Raw genomic sequence first — 20578 nt, forward strand, 5'->3', positions numbered from 1 at the left:
GCATCACTTTCCTGTGTTTTCAAATATTTCTTACGATAATAAAACACCAAAACAATAAACTGTCCCCTTGTCATTTTTATCCGACTCACAATGGAGTCTTTAAGACAAGGGTACCCCATGCGATACTATACTGTAAATTTGTAATGCTCAGTCATGCATGTAGGCCTAGAGGTACCATACCTGAATCCTGAAATTAAGTGGCATTTCCCTTTAAATGCACTCCCAGGCATTCTCTTGCTATTAGGGTCGTCTTTACTTGTTACAACTTCTCTGCAGTTGTAGGGCTGAATGTTTCTTGCACACTCATGGACAAACGTCACTTCATCTGACCAAAGCCCCATCATGTAAAGCCACCCTATTAGCCCAGATTTCTAGATCTCAAGGTGCATAACAAGCATAAACACAAAAAAGTACAAAGTTTTGCAATGCCATCTCCACGTACAACTGTACAAAACTTTTTTTTAAAATTTTTTTTTAAAAAAGGTACTACATGTTACATGTAGGATTTTCACAAAATAGATCTTCACTCAACCAGAGGAGACTCTTGCCTATAACCACTGGTTTTTGGCAGGAAAAGACTGATAATTAGAAAACTGAAAGCATCCTGAGAGCAATGTGCTGCAAGGCACATCCCAACCCTTCCATGATCCTTGCCCTGGAGACTGGTTGCATGTATGATGCATACTGTATGCCTGGTTTTCAGCCCCCCCCCCGCCCCACTTCCCCAAACAAGATAAGATACAGTAAATTTCATCACCAACATATTTTCTAGCATTCACTTCATTTTTTTGTACAGTTATGAAACCTTATCATACTCTTAATGATATCACAAAATGAATCTAATAATTTAACTCATTCCAAGGCCCAACCGCTTTTTATCATTTTATCAGACAAAAGTAATATCAGGTACATTTTCAGTCTGTTTTTTCAGAATTCCTTGTGCAAACATGTAAACTGTGATGTAAACACTGTTTCCTTCTGTATAAAGAAAATTGTCCCTAAGTCTCATCACAGCCCCGTGTATTTCATACGTTTCACTATGTAGACATGCACATGAGAAACAGGTTGAATCAGGTTAAGGCATGATATTGGGCATTCGATCAGATGCACTGCAAATGTATTTCTTTCAAATCCGACAACAACATGCAGTTTTATCAGAAAGCAGATATGCCCCCTCTCTCCTCCACACTGTCAAACTATTATGTGTATTTAATGTGTTATATATATATATAATATGTCATAGGACAGCATGTTGTATTGTTGAGTGCCTGTCGAAGGTTGTTCAGTATAAACCGGATTTTGGATTGAATTATTCTGAACAAGTAACGATTACAATTTTCCTTTCATTACTGCCAGAGTAATGACATGTTCCTCATCCTGGATCTCTACCAAGCACAAACTAAAACAAAATCTATAAAATCTATAGCAACGTTTCTCTTTATGTCTTAAACTGATATAATAACCAGGTTTCTCATTTTTCATGTAAGAAAGAGACAAAGGCTGGAAATCATCAAACCACTTAAGTGCATGTAAAATTAGTATTTGAAAAGTTAACCTGTTTCTAAAAACTAACTTCTCCACTGACAACTTGAAGGAGTCACTTAGAGCAACTGAGATAAAGTGAATATTTTCACATTGAAATGAACCAGCACAGAATATTGGACAAATATATAAATAGAAAAATCCTGGATGTGGCATCCAATACAAAGTTTTACTATACACTATAGGAAATGATCCAAACACAGATGTTAGTTTATACTATAATCCAATCTATCCTGTTAACCAAAATGTTAAGTTATGTAGAACGCTAATGCTATATAAATTCTTTTTTTGGCATTATTTAGCAGCTTATAAATGACTTTGAAACAATGGCTTTTGTGTGATTCTATGTACATAAATATGTGCACATGTATACAAGTCAAATCTCTTTTTTGGCTCGTTTTTGTGCACTGTCAAAATCTACCAAAATAGTAGCTTTGTTACGTGAGGCTGAGAAAATATATCTCTTTAGATACTGAGATAGTGCTTTACATTTGAAAGTATAGGAGGCTTCAACGACTTCTATTTCCATTGAAACCAATCAGACAATGACTAAAGCGTGAGGTCATTCAGATATAAGGCCATTAAATGTCATAGGTCATGCTGTGAGGTTATGTGCCCACCTCCTTTTTACTTCTCTTCAAAATAAACACACAAAAAGAAAAGAGTTATTTACAGCAGAGGCAAACCTAAGCTATGTTATTTATAGTTCCACTGCACCAGAAACACTTTAAATTCCTTTCATAACACATTCACAGGGCCTGAACAAGATCTTCAAAAAAGTACATGGTGTACAAATGTCAATGTACTTTCCATGTCAGATTTAATAAGGCAAATATGGGAGACAATGCTGAGTTATTACTTCCCATCTGGACTGTGCTGCCATGTAGCAAAGCTTTTTACTGATCAGCTTAGTTCACACTAACTCACAAAAGGACAAAGTTCAGTATTACACTAGCTAGCTACATTAGTACTGTTTCTTACACTATTTATTCATGAAATTAGTTATTAAATATTGAACACCTTGGGGGCTCCAGACAATTTTATTTACAATGTAATCAACTGAAGATCAATTGATCTGAAGGACATTCAACAGTCCTGTTAAATGTTAGCAGACGATAATGACTGAAGCTTAAGTTAATCATGAATATGGTGGGAAGCTGCTATGCAGCTCCTGCTCAGGTTGTATGAATGTGTTATGAACAATATTTCTAATAAGGTAGATCACTCGATCAACTTCATATATGAAACAAATCTTAAAATTCAACTTACATTTATCAGACAATCTTCCTCTATGCTTATTACGTCTGTCATCTTAGTGATGTGAAATGTGATCACCAGATTTCACGTCAGACATTAAAAAAATTTACTAAACTCCTGAGGGGATATGTTGCACATGCAGCAACCTTGACCAAGTGCCTATCTTCGCTATTAAAATTCCTACTTTCCCTCATCACATCACTTTTGAGTGTTTCATGTGGTGAACTGCTCAGTGGCATGACCTCAGTTTTGTAACAATAACAGCAGCAAGTTGTTGTGGGTCTGTCAAATGAGGGTTCTTCTCCATTACTGAGTGAACTACGTAAGCGGGAAAGATGTTACAAAGGTTCCGATATGTTTGATACTGGTGCTCTGGGATCACATACCGATCTTGGTGTTCAGCTGCAGATGGGGTCTCCCATGGCGAGTTCCAGATTTGTTCCATTTTGTCTGGCATGCTGCGGACCATCACCCGCTCGCAACACGGCATCAGGCTGTTACTCAGTGGATATGAATGATATCCATAAGACTCATTACCACAAGGGAGAGGGTCCCAGCTTGCATGCTGCTCACGACACAGTGGAGGTCGCCGCTGTCTCATTGGGTTACTATCGTACAGCCTTGAATCTGATATACTATCCATACGAGTCATACCGAGAGACCGTGTGGGCTGTGAGGACAGAGGTGGTAGGACATTCTGAGTGAGGGGATAGTCTCCAGGGCAGCTGGACCTGGCGCCGATTGCAGCATGCTGGAGATGTGGCGCTAGATGAGATCCAGGCTGCTTACGGGGGCCCTGCTTAGGTTCCTCTGGTCCGTAACTCTGCACCCTGGTCAGCGCCTCATGGCGAAACCCATGGGAGAAAGTATGCATGCGACCCTGTGCAGGAGACTGCTGCTGCCCCTTCATGCTCTCCTCTAAGCTACTGTCCACAGAGCTTGGGTACAGGTCCCCGTAGGAGGAGAATGAGTCGCTGTTTGAATGGCTGAGGCAGGATTCGGGGCAGTGGCTGGGATTTCTCTGATATACACCATGCTCGTGCTCCATGCTACAGAAACTGTCAACATTGTGCATGCTGCTCATGCTCATGTTTGAGAAATCACTGTGCAGTGAATAATATCCATGGTCGCTAACTGAGTCATACTTGGGGAACTGATCACCGTATGTTACAGAGGCGCCATGGCTATTAGTAACTAAAATAGGAGGGTACTGTACACTAGACATGTGCTCCAGAGAACTGTGTGCGAACTGCAAAGAACCTGGCACTGGGCTGCTGGCTGATCGTGTGTTCAAGGCCCCAGCTGCGTGGCTCTTGGCAGGCTGCATGGTGGGCACACTGAGGGCAGACACAAGGGAAGGCACTGAATTTGCCTCAGACTTCCTCATGACGGACAGTGCCTCTAGAGGTTCACAGGCAACTGAACGAATACTGGGGTCAGACTGACGTTTAGGGGCCACACGTTTGGCCTCAGTGTGGCTGTCCCCCTTTGCAGCTGCCGGACCAGTACCACATTTCGCTAAAGCCCCCTCACTCATTGTCTTCACTGCAGACAATTTGGCAAAGGCCCGTAGTTCGTCAGCAACTGACCGCTGTGGCTGGTTGACGCGCTCTGGATGATAGTACTTGCACTTATGTCCATATGTGCACTTTTTTCCTTGGTCAAAGAAAGAGTAGATAAAGTCAAGTAAATGAAACATTCAAATTAAACTGACAAAAATGCAACATTAACCAGACATTGCTTTGAAAAGACGTTTGGAACTTACCATAGGGGCAGGGTTGTTTTTTGTGCTCTGGAACAACAGGACGCTTGCGGAGGAAATTTTCGAGGCTTGGACCATGTCTTCCCAGTGGATCATCAGGCGGCATAAACCTGTTAAAAATAAGCATTTATTTAAATGTCAACTTTATTATTCTAGTATCCCGTTTATTTTGTCAGTAAGGAGCAATTAGCAATGGTCATAATATGATCGATAAGTAGATTATGTCAAAGATTACATGTCTTAAAATGTTTTCAATAATAAACATTTATACAACTAACCAATTTTGATATAAAATAGTTTGTATTGTTTTGTAGTAAATTAAATTTCTTATTTTTAAGACCATATCCTAAAGATCTATGGCTACACTGTATACTTGGTGATAGAAAGCATCATAGTTTCTTACTTGTCGTTGACAAACGAGTACATTAGGAGACGCTCTTCTATGAACTTCTTCCACTCTGGCTTCTCATTTTGCAAGTCTCTGTAGTTGTCATTCGACACAATAATTCCTTCAGAATCATAAGCCAGCTTCACTATGAAGCGATCATCATAGCACACCACCCTTCTGCCTTGAACTCTCCGAGATGGAGTAAAAACCAAGATCTTCTCTTTTTCCAGCTTGCGTAATATTTCTTGATCTGAAAGACACGTTTTATATAAGTTGACCCACATTTCACCAACATCATTTAAACCTACTATAGATGACAATGTATTATGGATGGCAATAAAACAATTAATAGTGTTTTATCAATACAGAGTGGGGAGTTTCCCAGCACAAACTCCTTGCTAACCACAACCACATCACAAATTCATGCTTCAGTCACTTACGGAAATGCAATATTACTCTTTTAACATGTAGGATGAATGCAAAAACATAAACATAAATATTTGTACATATATCAACTACAACTCAGCAACAACTATGGACCTACAAACAGCTTTACTACCTGTGATGAGGGCGTCTGGCCTTGACTGTTCCTTTCTCCAGGCTGGGACAAACACAGTGATGTCTTTGTGTCCTTTCTCCCGAAACCACTCAACAGCAAGTTGGATACCACGACAAGAGAATACCTCTTTGTTTCCATGGCTAGAAGTCAAAACAATATGTTAGAAGGACTATTTAAATCTCATTAAAATGGGTATTCATTAGTGGAAAATGTTTCAGAACATAAAACCACTTTGTACGAATCACAGACCAATTAATAAGTAGTGTATGTTTGGTAGTGTCTTACCTCATTGCCACATTTGAGCCATCAATGACGATGGGCCTGAGGTTATCGAAGATATCCACAGATTCCTCTTCCACTGACACTTCTGGACTAGCGATCTCTTTAACACCGGGGGACCGTGATGTCAGTGTGGCTGTACTGCTGCAAGGTTGAATCTCAGGCTCCACTTTGTTTCCAAGCCTTACTAACTCAGCAAGAACATCGTTAATTAAAGCTGTAGCCCCCAACTTGTTGAGCACAGTCTCCACCTGCTCTCCTGAATATCCCAACTTCAGAGCAAATTCCATCTTTGTTTGGTATTCCCTGTTGCTGGCAGCCTTAATCCCAGATCCCGCGCTGGTCTCATCCTCACGAAGTTCTTGTGCCGTGCTACTCTGGGAAAAACTGGGTCGGTCGAGGCATGGAGATCGACATAGCTGTCGATGGGGTTTTGTGACAGCCAAAGGCTCACGCTTTTTACAGCTGCTGTTGTTCACCTGAACCCTCTGACGCTGCCGCTCTTCCGACTCACTCTCCGAGCTGCTTCCATCCTCAGACTCGTCAGTGGCATGCTGAGCCTCGCTTGAGTCAATATTCTCCTCCCTGCATGGGCGTTTTTCCATTTTGAGTTTCTCCACCATGGACCATGCTGTCATCACGTTTGTCTTGACACCTCAGATTTCCACCCCATGCTTCCTCACCTCCACTGCAACCACGGAATCATACTCAGTGCTGGACTGTAGCACTACAGGCTGTTTGTGGAATAGCAACTCGTGAGCAGGCTTAATCAAACTATGTGGTCCTGAAAGAGAGCAAAAACAAAATGGGAAGCATCAGTTAGAGATTTACTTACAGCCCAAAACTATTTAGAAAGAAACTCTTAGCCTCTGTTCCCATACATTAATTTGTTGGCCCATCTAAAAATGTTTTTACTAATTAAATTGTTACATTAAAAACATCTCCATGGCAAATTAGATCAAAGTACAGCAAGATATTAGTGCCTCAATGATACATTCCTGCGCAATTGTTAATTGGCTTGAGAAATCTATCATCTATAAATGTGCCAACAACTCCTCAGCTCTCTCAACTCCCCATCTTCCACCCCACTTGTGGTAGATCAATTTATTCTCCATCCACAGGAAACACTGTTCTCTGGGGTAAGAATCAGTTTCATTCAGAAAGATGGAACATAAAAAGTCACCTGCCTAAATTAACAAGCTTTTTTTTAATTTTACGGTTCAGGAAATGGGCTGATGGGAGTAAAAACACATGCACATTCTCTCTGTCTGACTGTGTTTTAGTGTTTCTGGTTCTCAAACACTAACGAATTTGATTCAATGTTTGGTATGCAGTTTTGCGATGTCTGCCAAGCCTGCAGGCTACACACGTCAGACTGTCAGCAACCAACCTATTGATCCTTGCTAATTTGAAACCAATTATGTACTTTAGGTGTAACTAAACTGGTAACTCATTTCCCCTGGTTATTGTGTAGGGAGAAAGCTACCCACAAGGGAGGAAATAGAAATGTGAAAGTTTACAACTCTCAATGATACAAAATTAATGACAATTTCCGCCACCCCATAAATTTCATAGAATTTTTCTTATTTTTCTGTGTTGTGTTGTGAGTATTACATAAACTATTGTATTTATTCACAATAAACACATTTAAAAAACAGTGCGATTGATCTCTTCTACAGGTGTTACATGGAAAATTCAGATGCAACAGTTTCCAATGACATTCCTGTCTCTCAGGCTTATTGTTCACAAAATGAATACCTGTCTTTCTGCACAAAATGTGTTAATGTCAGGTACTGCAAGACAACCCTTGCCTCTATGAGCACAAAAGCCTTATTGCCTCACAAGAAACTTCTAAGCCAGCCAGACACATTAAGTGTGGGCTGAACAGTGTATCCCTGTGTATCCCCATGTATCACCTAAAGCCACCTGATACTCGGTCTCGATTTGAACAGAGTGGGGTGGGGGCAGTATAAACCATGCAACACTGTTAATAGCTACAAGTATGCTTTTTTTTAAAAATATAACCAAAATTATTTTATTAACAGGTGCATTCACGAGCAGAAGTGCGACACTACTTCTCCCCAGTCTTGCAGAGTGTAGAATACAGCCAGCATCGAGCTTCAAGAGGCGCAGCCCATGATGTGCGTTGCTTAGCAACACAGCCTTGTCATCAGCTAACTCCTTTTTACCAGTCACGACTAACACAAACACAGCTCATCATCTCTCTTCAGGCAGCCAGTAAATGCAGAACACTTACGGCTACATTACAACTCTACACTCAAACTCTTGAGGCAGCAAATTTTTCAATAAAACATTATATTACTTAGACATCTCTCAGTGCTGATCATTGCAAAAAAAAAAACCAAACTGGATTCCTACATGTATATAAATCATGTATTGGTGTGAGACTTCTACTTTCAGCATTGTTCATGCAAAGAAACACCCAATACTCTCAACAAACCTCAACAGTCACTGACATAAAGCATGACATATTTTGAGGGTCAATTTATGGCAATCAAAATATACAGCAGCAGGGGAACATTGTGTCACACTACAGAACTATTAGTATGACTACGATGAGAGCAAAGAAAGGATTGAACACTTAAAACAAATACCTGAAGGGATGTTGGGGAACGTCTTTGATGTGACAAAATTTCACACAGCCCACTGTCATCTACCACATTTCATGACCACATCCGTACATGGTAAAGGAAGCAGAGCTCTTCCAGTCATTTCCCTTCCACCTCCAGATTCATAGGCTTAGACTCAGCAAGGCCTCCAGACTATTACTGCACGTATGCACAGTCTCATGTAGTCCTGTTTCATAGCAACAAGTGAAGCAGGTCCCTGAAGCCATCTTCTACATTGCTGGCCCTACATTACATGCAGTATGGAACAGGAATATGGTCAGTTCTTATTGCATTTATTGCTTGGGTCCTTAGATATCGTAAAATCCTCGTTATCTTGAAAATGACCAAGCAGTTATACAGAAGACGATGTGATTGTTGCTGTGACATTAGCACCACCAACACGTCACACAGAGGAAAGTAATTATGGCTAGGATGAAAAACTGATCATTGACATGTACTTTCTGCATCCTTCAATCACTTCAACACCTGGTCACTGCGTTATGAACAACCAAGGACATATAGATACTAAATAATGTGATTACCAAGGGAAGGACACAGTAAATGGTCATCCGTGATATGGAACAAAGAAAATAATGTGACGTAATGTCATTTGGAGCATTGATCCGATGATTGTACTGCCATCTCACTTTATAATCATTGGAGGAGTGACATATCTCCTTCTACAACGGAGGATATGTTGACTGCTCATCTTACACATGAAAAGATGAGCGCACACACACCAGAATCCCCCGTATGACGCCAGAAGACAGATGTCTCAGTGATAAGTGTTGAAACGCTGGAAAAAATAATCCGTCTCAGTGATAAAAAGTAAATTATATAACCTGTTGCTCAAAACAAACAGAAGTATACATTTTGTGTGTGATTTGCAGTTTATATCTTAGCAGGTTGGCTGTCACTCATCACTTGCGATGGATACAGCAACGTCAAGTTTTCACTCACGTTCACACACATTTATCAAGTGTTATTTGAGAGTGTTGAAGCGTAACTATTCACATCTCTGTAGGTTCAAACACAAATCCCCCCAGTTAGAAAAATAAAAACCAGGATCATTACATATCTGTATGAATGAAGTAACACATTCCCATCTTTGTATTATAGGTCATAAAGTTCTGATCAACTTTGCTTTATTGATGCGAGTTTTTCGTCTAATAAATGTAGGGCTTTTTAAGAAGAGTTTGAAATTTAAAAAACAATCCAGCTGGTTGTGTTTAAGTGAGTGGGGAAGCATTCATACTAAAAGTGAAAATAATTAATGACAGTTTTACTTTCCCGAAGAGCAAACTACAACCAATTAAAGACAGAGAATTTGATTACAATGACCGTGACCACAGAGAAAACCTCCTGAACGGATGTTATGCTATTACATTCATCAGCAGTGCACGTCGATCCAAATTTAAGTGGGGAGCTGGGTATCATTAGCAACAGCATCATCCTGAGTTGAGAGGGATGAAATGGAGGAAGGTTGAACAAGAGATTTCATACTTACAGTCCTCTGTGTGGAATAACGTGATAACAATTAACTGAGGCACACGACGTCAGCTTTGTGGTTGAATTTGATTAGAGTTGACTGCTTTGATGCCCTTAGGCCCCGAATAACGGTTAGCACCCGCTAATAAGCTAATCTAACGTTACACACCAGTTAGCTGGAGAGTCAACACTTAAACTTACTGCACAAACTAACCCACTTCTTGTTGTTAGCACACGGCTGGACAGTGGTTATAAAAGTGGTAACTGTTGCTGCGAGCTAACGCGAACCAGCCCGCTTGACGGGCAACCCTGCTGGGTTTAGTTAACGGAAACCTTAGCCCAGCTAGCTAAGTAAGCTAACGCTCAGTGGTGATGGCAGCGGCTCCACGGGCTCTAATGCTAACGCTGGTTAGCTTTAGCTGCTAAACGCGTGCTAACATCTTCTTTGCCGGAATACCCCAGTTAAGTTGAGATAAAAGTTGACGACGGTTTCGTGTTAGTGAGCGAGGTGGAAGCGCAGCGGAGCGACACGACTCTGTACATGACCTGCATGTAAATCACTGGCGTCGTTCAGTTCGCACGGAGCTCTGCTCACCTTGTTGCTGTCATCCTCTTCGCCTCAGCGCTTGTGTTTTGCTGCCATTGGCGCTGTCGCAGTTTGCTCCGGGTTGCCAGATAACGCGAGGGAAACAAGTAAACCGAGAGGAAACAACCCGGGGTCAGAACACTTCATCTGTAGCCTCCACGTACTCGGATGTTTTATTAACGCAGGGATTTATTGATGCTGAGGCTTTGTGGATTGTAACAGTAGTTTGAGAAGTGCCATTAAGCCGGTCTGTGATGACACTGATTATTAGCAAATAAGCAAAGACAGATTCGTCATTAATTCCCAATGGAGCAGATAGAAATGACTTTAGTATGGATTTAAATTGGGATATTAATTGTAATGTATTTGAGCCCACAATAACCTACTTGAATAACTAAACTCCAAAGTACAATTCCCATACACAAGTCTGCAAGCAGATTACATCAATCATGTATAATTTTTAAATAAATGATGTTATCTGATGTACATGCAAACAGAAAAGCTTCGGTAAATTGTTTGTTTTCATCATTGATATAGCCATGTTTGTTGTGGGGCCTGAGGAGCTTTGCCTAGACTCATGTTCCAAAACTGAAAAGGGGCATTGGAAGCTTAAGTCTAAAGCTTGAAGTCTAATGAAAATGTTTTGTATGATTGAAATCAAGTTTTGTAGTCTTAATGTTTTAATAAGATGAACAAAATCCTATCTCTGTTCACATTATTTTGTATTCAAGTTTTCCTTCTTCAAAACTGCAACACTTTTTTCAGCTCTGATCTGAAGCTCTGAGACGGATGGTCTGAAAATAAATCGGCTCTATGCTGAACTTCAGTCAAATCACATGTTATAGACTGGGTTATTTGGGATTGACTCTGCAAAGTTTCAAAATAAAGATTCGCCCTTTTGAAAGTCAACTTTCAGCATTTTAGAACTCCCCCCCCTATGAATGCACACCAGTATTTTTAATTGCAAGCCAAAGATCAGACTATTATTGTGTCATGGTGTCCCTGCCTTTGGCCTCATTGCCTTTGGCAGAAATGTTAAACTTCATCATGCCACTAAGCAGGAGCAAGTGAGATAAAATGAAAACAGAAATGCTGTCTTGACATGTTTATTTTCGTGTAAGGCAGTGTTCTACGCTGACAAAACTAACACACTTTCCAGAAGAATCCTTTGATGTAACATGAATGTAACTTTCAGACAATAAAAAGAACATAAAAAAAGAGAACTCAAACAAAGAGAATATTGCCATTTGTAATAACCAGTCTAAATACAATGTTACAGTGTACAAATAGCTGAGAATATAACTACATTTGTTCAATATTACGCCATAAAAAACTACATCATCTGACAGTTTAACCGCCGACCAATCAAAACATTTAGAATCACAACAAAAAAAAAAAAAGTATACAAGGTGAGAATACCAGCTTATATTTTAGCATAACATTTCAACAAAACCAAACAGATTTTTCATTCCATTAGCTTACAGTAACACATGAAGGGAGTGCATCCTTAAAATAAGAAATTTGCACTTTACAGGTGGAAACCGGCACCAAAGAAAAACAGCAGCCATGGTTATGGCCAGATTGGCTCGTTGGGCCTGAAACCCGCACAATAACTTAGAGACTACTAGTTACTGTTAGCTTTTTTTTTCCTCCTTGTTTTGATTTTACCATTTTATAGACAAGTTTCCAAGCTGTTTCCTTGATGTAAAGCACTTTCATACACAGAGTACATGTATGTGGAAATGTGCTCGACAAGTGGTGGCTTCGACTTGCAAAACTGTCTTCAGTATGTAAATGAGATCCCAGTCTACCTGTACATTTCCTATTAGATATTTTGAGTTTTCGCCAAATACAAAGATATTAAGATGCATGTTGTCTAACTAAAATGTCTAACTTTTAAAGGCAGACATTTTGACGAGTCACAGTAGGAAAATCACAGGTATAAATGATGTTAAGTAGTGGGATTCTTAAAGAGACACCTGGCCCATTCCTAAGCTGCTTTTGGACCCGCACTAAACTCCAGACATTTTCCTGAAATTCTCCAGAGGGAGTGTATTTGAGAATGTACAGTTAGTTCCTCCAGAAATGTTCCCGCCAGCCCCCCTGGTAAAATGTCTGGAAAAAAATAACAGCAGGTGGGCATGTTGATGACATTTCTAACATACGACGGATGCAAAACAATGGAAAAAAGAATACGAATATCTCCGGATGAAAAGAGGAGCCATACATGTAGAAGACACTCGATGTCTCGAGAGCCAATGCCGGTGTCGATGTGCTGTAAACAAACACACATGATTTCCGCAGCAATTTGTCTTAACGACCACTCACAGAGCTACAAGCCACAGTCTCTAATTAACACATTCATACAGTTAATAAATGCTGCACTTCTATTACACTCTGGCGGCACAGCCATCAGGGGCAATCTGGGGCTCAGTATCTTGCACAAGGACACTTTGGAAGATTGAACTACCAACCTTCTGATTTGTGGACGACCTCTACCGTCTGAACCACAACTGCCCCATGTTAAGTCCTGCCTCCTGCATGCTCAGCTTGTAACACATCCATGGGCGCCACCCCTCGCCTTAATATTCATAGCATTTTCCTTTGGTTGTGATCATGTCTGACCCGGACAATCTCTTGCTGCAATCTCTATAATCAGTGGTCGCCAACCCGTCGATTGCAATCGACTGGTCGATCTTGACAGTTACTATTATGTACTAAACTAAATGCCGGGACTCTATCTATGAAGTGGTGCATCTTCTGGTCTTGTGATAACAATCAAAGCCCTGTTAGAACAAATGAATGGATTCAGAAAGTCAAAGGCTGGAGTGCTTTTACTTTTACTTTGTTCGGGAAGTGTTGGAAATACTTCTGTGGTAAAAGACAGATAAACATTGTGGTTCACAGCAGAATAAACAGAGAAAATGACCTTTCACCTGAGTTTTAATGTTTATCTGTTGAATTTATGTCCATTATTATTATTTTTTTTTTTTTAAAGGGCCCATATTTTACACCTTTTAAAGGCCAATGTAGGAGTATCGTCCCGAGTTACATTCCGGAGTTTCACAATGGAGTCACGAGTAACGTAGACTTCACTCCGTACTGAGCACAGCGACACGGCCTGTCAGAAGAAATAAAGCATAACCGCTGGTCTCGAACAGTAACTTTCTTAGGAGGAATGTGCACGGACACATTCTCTTCCTTGCATCCCTCCACGTTGCAGTGTTTCTTCAGTGTTGTTTGTTGTGGTTAGCCTGTGGTAGCTAACAAGCTGCTAGCTCAGCAACAAGTCTGCTTGGTGTCGCGTTCTTTGTGGAGGAGATGGGGAGCGGGGGTGGTGGGTTCGGAGGCTGGACTGGTACCGGCTGGGTGGGGCTGAGAGACGAGTGCGATCCCGAATGACATCATACGGAGAGGAAGTACGAAACGAGACGTTTCGATAACATATTTCTTAGAATGGACTGAGTGAAAAAGTCTGCAGAGTGACTGTTTTCATACTTTGAGGCCACCTACTGACCCCCTTTAAGTCATTACGGATAGTAAAAGCCCAGAAAATGTATTTTACACAATATGGGCCCTTTAAAAAGGGTTACAGGAGTGGACGATGCACAGCTTCTTACTGTGTAGTACTTTGATACAAGGAAATAATCATATTTATGGCAATATTCAAGACAAAGGCTACTTAAAAACATTGTGCTGCAGTAGCAGCTACTCTGCAGATCATATTGTTGAACTGAGAAGCTAAATATTGTGCATTGAACAGATGCTGTAAATATGAATTGATACTAATGTGAATATTGTGAATTGAAGAGATAAAGTTGCATAACTGCCTTTCTTACATTCAGCCTTTTACAGAAATTGCAAAAATAATAAATATGACCCTCCTAAGTGGGTTTTTTGGAAGATATCAGGGTGGTAGATCTATGCATACGTTAAGAATTAAAAAGTGATCTTGGGCTTGAAAAGGTTGGTGACCACTGCCCAATATGTAAAAGACAAACTCTGGGTTCATGTCTGAAAAGGGATCTGCTCTGAATCGCCAAATCGTCTGTTGTGAAGAAGGCCTATAGTGGATTGAGGGACTGCTCCCTGTAAATTAAGATATTCCCCTCTGTGATACTCCTCTTTTTGTTTCCTAAAAACAATCTACCTTGAAATGATAGAAAACAGCTAATGACATTGAATTTAGACGAGCCAACTTAAGCCTTACTGCAGCAAAGAGAGGCCGTGAAAAAGCAGTAAACAAACATCAGCTGGCACTTAAAGCAAACGCATACTATACATGTGTTTAGAGGCAGCTGCCTGTGCTATGGAAACCGGGGCTAATGGATAGCCTTGTAAGCAACGTGTGGCTCAGACCTGGAGGCTACATATAAAAAAAATTATTAAAACAGTTGGATGAGATGAATCTGTGACCATTTCAAAATGCAAATAAAACAAAAAATAATCCCTTCTAATACCTTCAGTGAACTGCAGGTATGATCTGTGTGAAACGAACTACCATTACTGTGCAAGTGCAGAAAATCCCTTTTGACTTTCCCACGACAGCGCTGTAGTTGACGCAGCACGATGGCACAGACTAAGTAAAAATTCAAATTTGTGTCCCGTCTATCACAGTGTGCAACTAGGAATCAGTTGTAAAAATGAAGCAACCGTTACTCCTTTGGATGTAACATAAAAGCACTCATTGGCACATATACACGGGATATTAACGGTATGAGTAAAAGCCGTTCAATCAAAGGTCGTCTCTGGGAGTTTGCTGCAGGCCACGGGGCACGCCACATCCCTGGGTGTTCTTGTTTCACTGAGGGCGGCCAATTCATCTTTAGACACACCTGCGTGTAACTGACTCCCTGCGCGACGCATCCCCTCCCTGTGAGCCACTGCTCTGCTTTTACCACACTGCCTGTAGGACTGCAAATTAGTGGCTGCTTTACAAAAAAGCTCATCATCATCATCGATATCCTCTGATAACTCCTCCACCATTACAGGATAAACAAAGGTGCTATGAGGTAAACAGGAGTCCGATTGCAAAGGAAGGTGACGCTGTCTGTTGTACAGCTCTGTTCTCTGCGACATCATACCACAGGACACTCTGTCTGACACATTGGAGCAAAGACGCTGTACTTTACCGTCAGGAAAATCCCTGCTGGACGAAGAGGAAAATAGTTTATGCTTAACGTGGGCTTGACTAACGCTCTGTACTTCAGTAATTTCCCCGTCTGTCAGAGGACGGCTTGGAGCCACGTCTGACCTTGTTTGCCATGATAAGGCCATAATGCTGCTACAGTCTTTACCATCTGATGCAGACACATGTACATTCTTTTTGTAATGTGGCGAGGAGTCTCTTTCAGGGTCCTTTTCTGTCTGCTGGCAAGAAACAATAGTGGCTCTTTCCTCTCTATATGTGTCGGGCATCTTCAACTCAAGGCCCTCTGTGTCTAGAGATCTACTTTTCCTGTCTAGAGACAGCGGATTAGCCATGGACTGGCTGACTCTTGTAAGGCCTAGGTGCCGTGGGAGACTAGCAACAGCCCATGTGTTACTGATCAGGTTCTGTTCGTACAGGTCTAACATTTGATAGTCAAACTCTGCAAAAGCGTCTTTTTGAAGGTAGCTTTCTTCAAAGTCCTGATAGGGCGATGAAAGGTCCTCCTCCAGCTCCATGTGAATCTGCTCGTCATACTCACCCTCGTTATGCATATCCACTACATCAAACGTGACTATGGTGGGTAAGGCCTCCATGTTTGGAGTGAAGGCAGTGTTCGTCTCCATATCATCCACGCTGTTGTGCAAGTTGCTCAGCATCTGAGAGTTTTTTGTGTAGTCAACGAGTGCTTGTGAGAAACACACAGTTTGCCCATCGTCCAAATCGTGGTTAGAATCCAGAGACTGAGAGCTGATGCTTTTGTATGGCAGAGCCACGGGCTTGTTTTCCTCAAGATGCTGCTCTTTGGGTTCACAGAATGTTTCAAAGTCGGGGTCAGACGTGCTTCCAAACGATATGCTGCTGTGCCTTTGCTCACAGTCTGCATTGATGGATTTTGTTCTTTTTTTAGCTGAAACAAGTGCATTTCCTTTCTCATCAAACACATTCGCTTCTATATTATGCCTGCCGCCTGACGCTTGTAGTTTTGAATTCAAATTACAGTCTTTATTCAAGCTGATTTCCTGCCGACCAACCACATTTTGTGCCAACTCGGAGGATTTACTGCTCTCAAGAAAATTGTGAACTTCATACCGTTCAGCGCCTATTTGTAATCGATCCATGTCTGGAACAAAGGCTGAATCCGTCACATCGGCTGGCTCACTTAAATACTCGCACTGTTTTGAACCGGGAAGCTTTGATTTGCTCTCATAATGTGGACTGATGAGGCTCTCATCGGGTGCAAAAAGTTCGTAGAGGGCATCTCCGCTGTAACTGTCCCTGGGTAATCTGTCTGTCTGCAGTCTGTCAGCTTTTTCTTGACCTTCCTCTGGCCCCGGGGTCGTTGAATCATAGTAGCCCTCATCGCTGGTTGGAACTGATTCTTGATGCTCACTTTGAGGAGTCAACACATCAGCAATGGAAGAAGTGTCCATGCCGCTGACTTGCTGTGCGCTGTTACTGTTCAATAAGTCCATATTGTGAGAACTCGTCAGCTCAGTCATATCTGTATGGTCTTCGTTGCAAGCACAGCAGATTTTTTCTAAACCCTTATTTCCCCAGAAATCTTGAAGACACTCTTCATCCAAATCTTCAGGTGAGGCCATTTCTTCACCGCCACCCTGATATGTAAGATAGCAGGAGGCCCTCTTCCCTCCATTCCGGCTCCTCTCTCCAGAAACTGTGCTCTCCGTGATACTGTCGTCTTCCTGATCTGCAATAATGTCCCCGCAGCCGGTGAGTGAGTCGAAGCTCTTCAATGATGCAACGTCTCCAAACATCAGGTTTAGTTGATCCGACGAGCCAGTGGGCGCTTCGGACTTCAAGGCAGGCTCTGACTTCATCTGGACTTTTAGGCGAGGCTCGTTGTGTCCCCGAGAAGTCTCCTTGCAATCACTGGAAACCACAGCCATCAAATCCATCTCCTCCATTTGAACATCACACATCTGATCATCGAGCTCAGACTTTGGACTATCTTGCTCTACACACTTCTCTAGTGCAACCGTGACAGCACTGCTACATTCAGCACCAATGGAAACGTCATGTATGACATCTTCACAATCAGGCACATCAGGTACATCAGGTACATCAGGTTCAGATCCCAGGCACTCTGTGACATACTCGTTGGCGTTGTCCTGGACAACAGGCACCTCTGTCTTGCAGCGGGGAGAAGACATTGCAATCATTTCGGTTTTATCCACTCCAACATTTCTGTGGTTTCTGTGATGCTTAAAACTGTTAAAAAGACTCCTCAAACCTTTCCTCTGTCGACCGAGAGTCAGTGACTTCTGGTCAGCAGTGGGGTGGCTACATTCATTGTGACAGCAAGTGTGGAGCTCTCCTGAAGAGTCCCTCTGGCTGTGGTATTCAGTGTCTCCAGCTGGGCAGTACCTTCCTCTCAGACAGTCATCGTGACAAACCTTACTCAGCCCATCGTGCGTTTTGCTTTTGGTGATTCCTTTCTTAGAGGAGCCCTTGTTCAGATTTTTACTCCGCCCTCCAAAAAAACTGGGTAAAATACAGATATTTTTGCGCACTCCAAAAAACGTCAGGGCAGTCCTGAATTTTCCAGGTTTTTGAGATTTCACGGCAGCATTCAGCATGTCTGAATGAAGCTCCTCTGTGATGTCATCACGGCTACATCGCGAAAGTGATTCGGAGACTGTAGCTAAGTCCTTGATGTCACCGGGTAGCTCGTCTACCTTGCGAGAAGCCATGGCTACCACTTTTTAAAAAAGCAGTCCAAGAGAAGGCATAGTAGCTGAATTTTCAAAATCAGCCAGTGGGATGATTGTCGTAATTTTCTTCTCCATCCGATATGAGACCTGTATTAAGAAAAATTTAACCAAAATCAATCATCTTTTTAAATTGGCTACATTCATATGGTGTAAACACAGAGCAGGATCTTATCCTGAATCTAACAGTGGAGTGGTATTTTTAATGTCCAATATACCTACTTGTGTCATATGCATCATTGTGGCCTATAATATATTTTACTTTTGTCCTCTAAATGTCTATTGTGACGTAAAAACATATTCACAGAGTGAAAATGCATTTACATTTATTGTTATGATTACATTTTTTGTTAGACATCCCGCAAAGTTACTATTGATGAAATGTGCCTCTTGGCTAACTCAGGTCATTTACTCAAATGTTGATGATGAACATTATTGTAATGTCTTGTTCCAAAACAAATAAATGAGCCTGAGTCTCTGCTTGTCCTCTGGGTCACATCCACATCTGTATGGCTTGTTCTAGTGTGGTGAACACAGATTTGCAATTGACACGCTGAGTGCATTCATATTTGTATGCGTTGATCATAGTTGTCTGACTTGCTTTCTAATCACACTGTCCTTTTTGTGTGTAAATTGTTTTGTCTTTCCACCAACATGTCCTGCTATATTTCCTGTTGCAAAGGTCTGCTGTGGCCTGTTTTGTGCCTTTTACATAGTTTATATCTGTGTTATTCTGTTTAGCTCTATTAAGATCAGAAAGATTGTTTTGTCCAAAAGCCATCTAATTTAAAACCATGACCACAAATCTACAGACCAATTAACTTATCTAAAACTCTTTTACATCAGCAGTAAAAACTCTCCAGGCCTGAGCTTCTTAGTTCAGTACTTACAACTTGTTATTTGTTGTCATATGTTGCATTTACACACACACCACTATACATACACCCATATCTATCTGCTTAGTTTTAAATATCAGTGTTTTTGTTTAATGAAAAGTTTTGCAAGTATATACTGCATGTTTGGACAGAATACGACCAATGCATACAACCTTAATGTTTAGCTAAACGTGCAGATGAAGGATACAAACAAACGGAGGTCTAACCAGTGATTTAAAGATCTGACTGTGCTAGAGCTGTAGATTTAGAGCTGGATCGATGATGTTCGTTCACATTAAACTCAGTACACTTCACAAACGTCAGCAGAGCAAGTCTGAGACGGAACTCACCCTCTAAACCCGAACTACAAGCCTCATTAGCACAAACAAACGAAATCAGGTTAGCTGACCGAGCCACAGAGTAAACAAACTTACCACCCACAGCTAGCATCTCATAGCACCGAGCTGCTGGCAGTTTCTGCACGTACAGGACCAGCCCACCTCCCAGGGCTCGGTCTTTGTCTCTGTGGTACTTCTGGGTTGCGGCTGCTGGTGGACCGGGGCCCCGGAGCAGCTCGGACCAGACACGGCTACAGTTGTTAGCGGTTAGCTGTTAGCAGCTAATGCTCCACTCACTCACCGGGGACGTGTCCTGCAGGTTGAGACCGAGATGTGGGTCAGTCGGATCCACTGGTTCTGGATCTATGTGTCCAGTCCACACACGCGTGTGGATTTATACAGGAGATGCTCACATTAAGCCCAAAGAGCCTAAAGCCCAATGTTTAAGAGCTGGATGATGACTTCATCTCTACACCTCCACACTCTCCTCTCGGCGCATGATAGTGACGCAACACGTGTGTAGCGTGTCATTTATAAGGGATTTTTTTCCCCCCTCAAAAATATTACAAACATTTTCTCTCTAAATTGAATCTCCAAATTTGAATCAAACAAAGTGAATACATGTTATGTTGATAACTGTATTTGTGTGTTATTTATTCTAACTGTAGCCAAACCCCTGATATAACAATTAGTGTATTAAATAGTTTAACATTTTTAATACTGAGAAAACACAATATTTAGATGTTCTGTTTGGTGAGCTTCTGTTGTTCTGATTTATTTAAAACACATTGAGCTGTATTTTATGCTATGAACAGTGCTATATAAATAAAGATCATTATTATTAGGGCCTGAGCACTTACATGGTTTTTCCCATTTGACACCCAATTGACCAGTTGACTCGATAGTGCCCCCTGAGGTGCAGCCCCCTGAGGCACGTTTTACCAAAGTGCATACGAATCATTGGGCGTATGTATCATGCCCAGGCGTACAAAA

General features: G+C 41.5%; 2 protein-coding genes across 5 annotated transcripts; both read right to left on the reverse strand.

The window, feature by feature from the left end:
* Nucleotides 1–477: 477 nt before the first annotated feature.
* On the reverse strand, nt 478–10603 carry zc3h12b (zinc finger CCCH-type containing 12B). 2 transcript variants are annotated; one of them, XM_034607067.1, is made up of 6 exons: nt 10501–10603; nt 5794–6571; nt 5509–5648; nt 4965–5199; nt 4565–4671; nt 478–4455 (listed from the first exon to the last, which is right to left on the reverse strand). In XM_034607067.1, the coding sequence occupies exons 2-6, from the start codon at nt 6423–6425 to the stop codon at nt 3029–3031; spliced, it is 2541 nt and encodes an 846-aa protein (XP_034462958.1). In that variant the 5' UTR covers nt 6426–6571; nt 10501–10603; the 3' UTR covers nt 478–3028. The 2 variants fall into 2 exon arrangements, with proteins under 2 accessions (XP_034462958.1, XP_034462959.1); XM_034607068.1 differs by lacking the exon at nt 10501–10603 and adding an exon at nt 9925–10487.
* On the reverse strand, nt 9221–20073 carry LOC117774556 (APC membrane recruitment protein 1-like). 3 transcript variants are annotated; one of them, XR_004616103.1, is made up of 3 exons: nt 19682–20073; nt 15027–18462; nt 9221–9231 (listed from the first exon to the last, which is right to left on the reverse strand). XR_004616103.1 is itself a non-coding variant. In XM_034607066.1 (3 exons), the coding sequence occupies exons 2-3, from the start codon at nt 18352–18354 to the stop codon at nt 15223–15225; spliced, it is 3093 nt and encodes a 1030-aa protein (XP_034462957.1). In that variant the 5' UTR covers nt 18355–18462; nt 19682–20073; the 3' UTR covers nt 14957–15222. The 3 variants fall into 3 exon arrangements, 2 of the variants coding, with proteins under 2 accessions (XP_034462957.1, XP_034462956.1); XM_034607066.1 differs by lacking the exon at nt 9221–9231 and having other exon boundaries at nt 14957–18002; nt 18042–18462; XM_034607065.1 differs by lacking the exon at nt 9221–9231 and having other exon boundaries at nt 14957–18462.
* Between the last annotated feature and the right edge of the window lie 505 nt (nt 20074–20578).

Source organism: Hippoglossus hippoglossus, chromosome 14, assembly GCF_009819705.1.
Source record: "Hippoglossus hippoglossus isolate fHipHip1 chromosome 14, fHipHip1.pri, whole genome shotgun sequence".
In the NCBI taxonomy this organism is placed as follows: domain Eukaryota; kingdom Metazoa; phylum Chordata; class Actinopteri; order Pleuronectiformes; family Pleuronectidae; genus Hippoglossus; species Hippoglossus hippoglossus.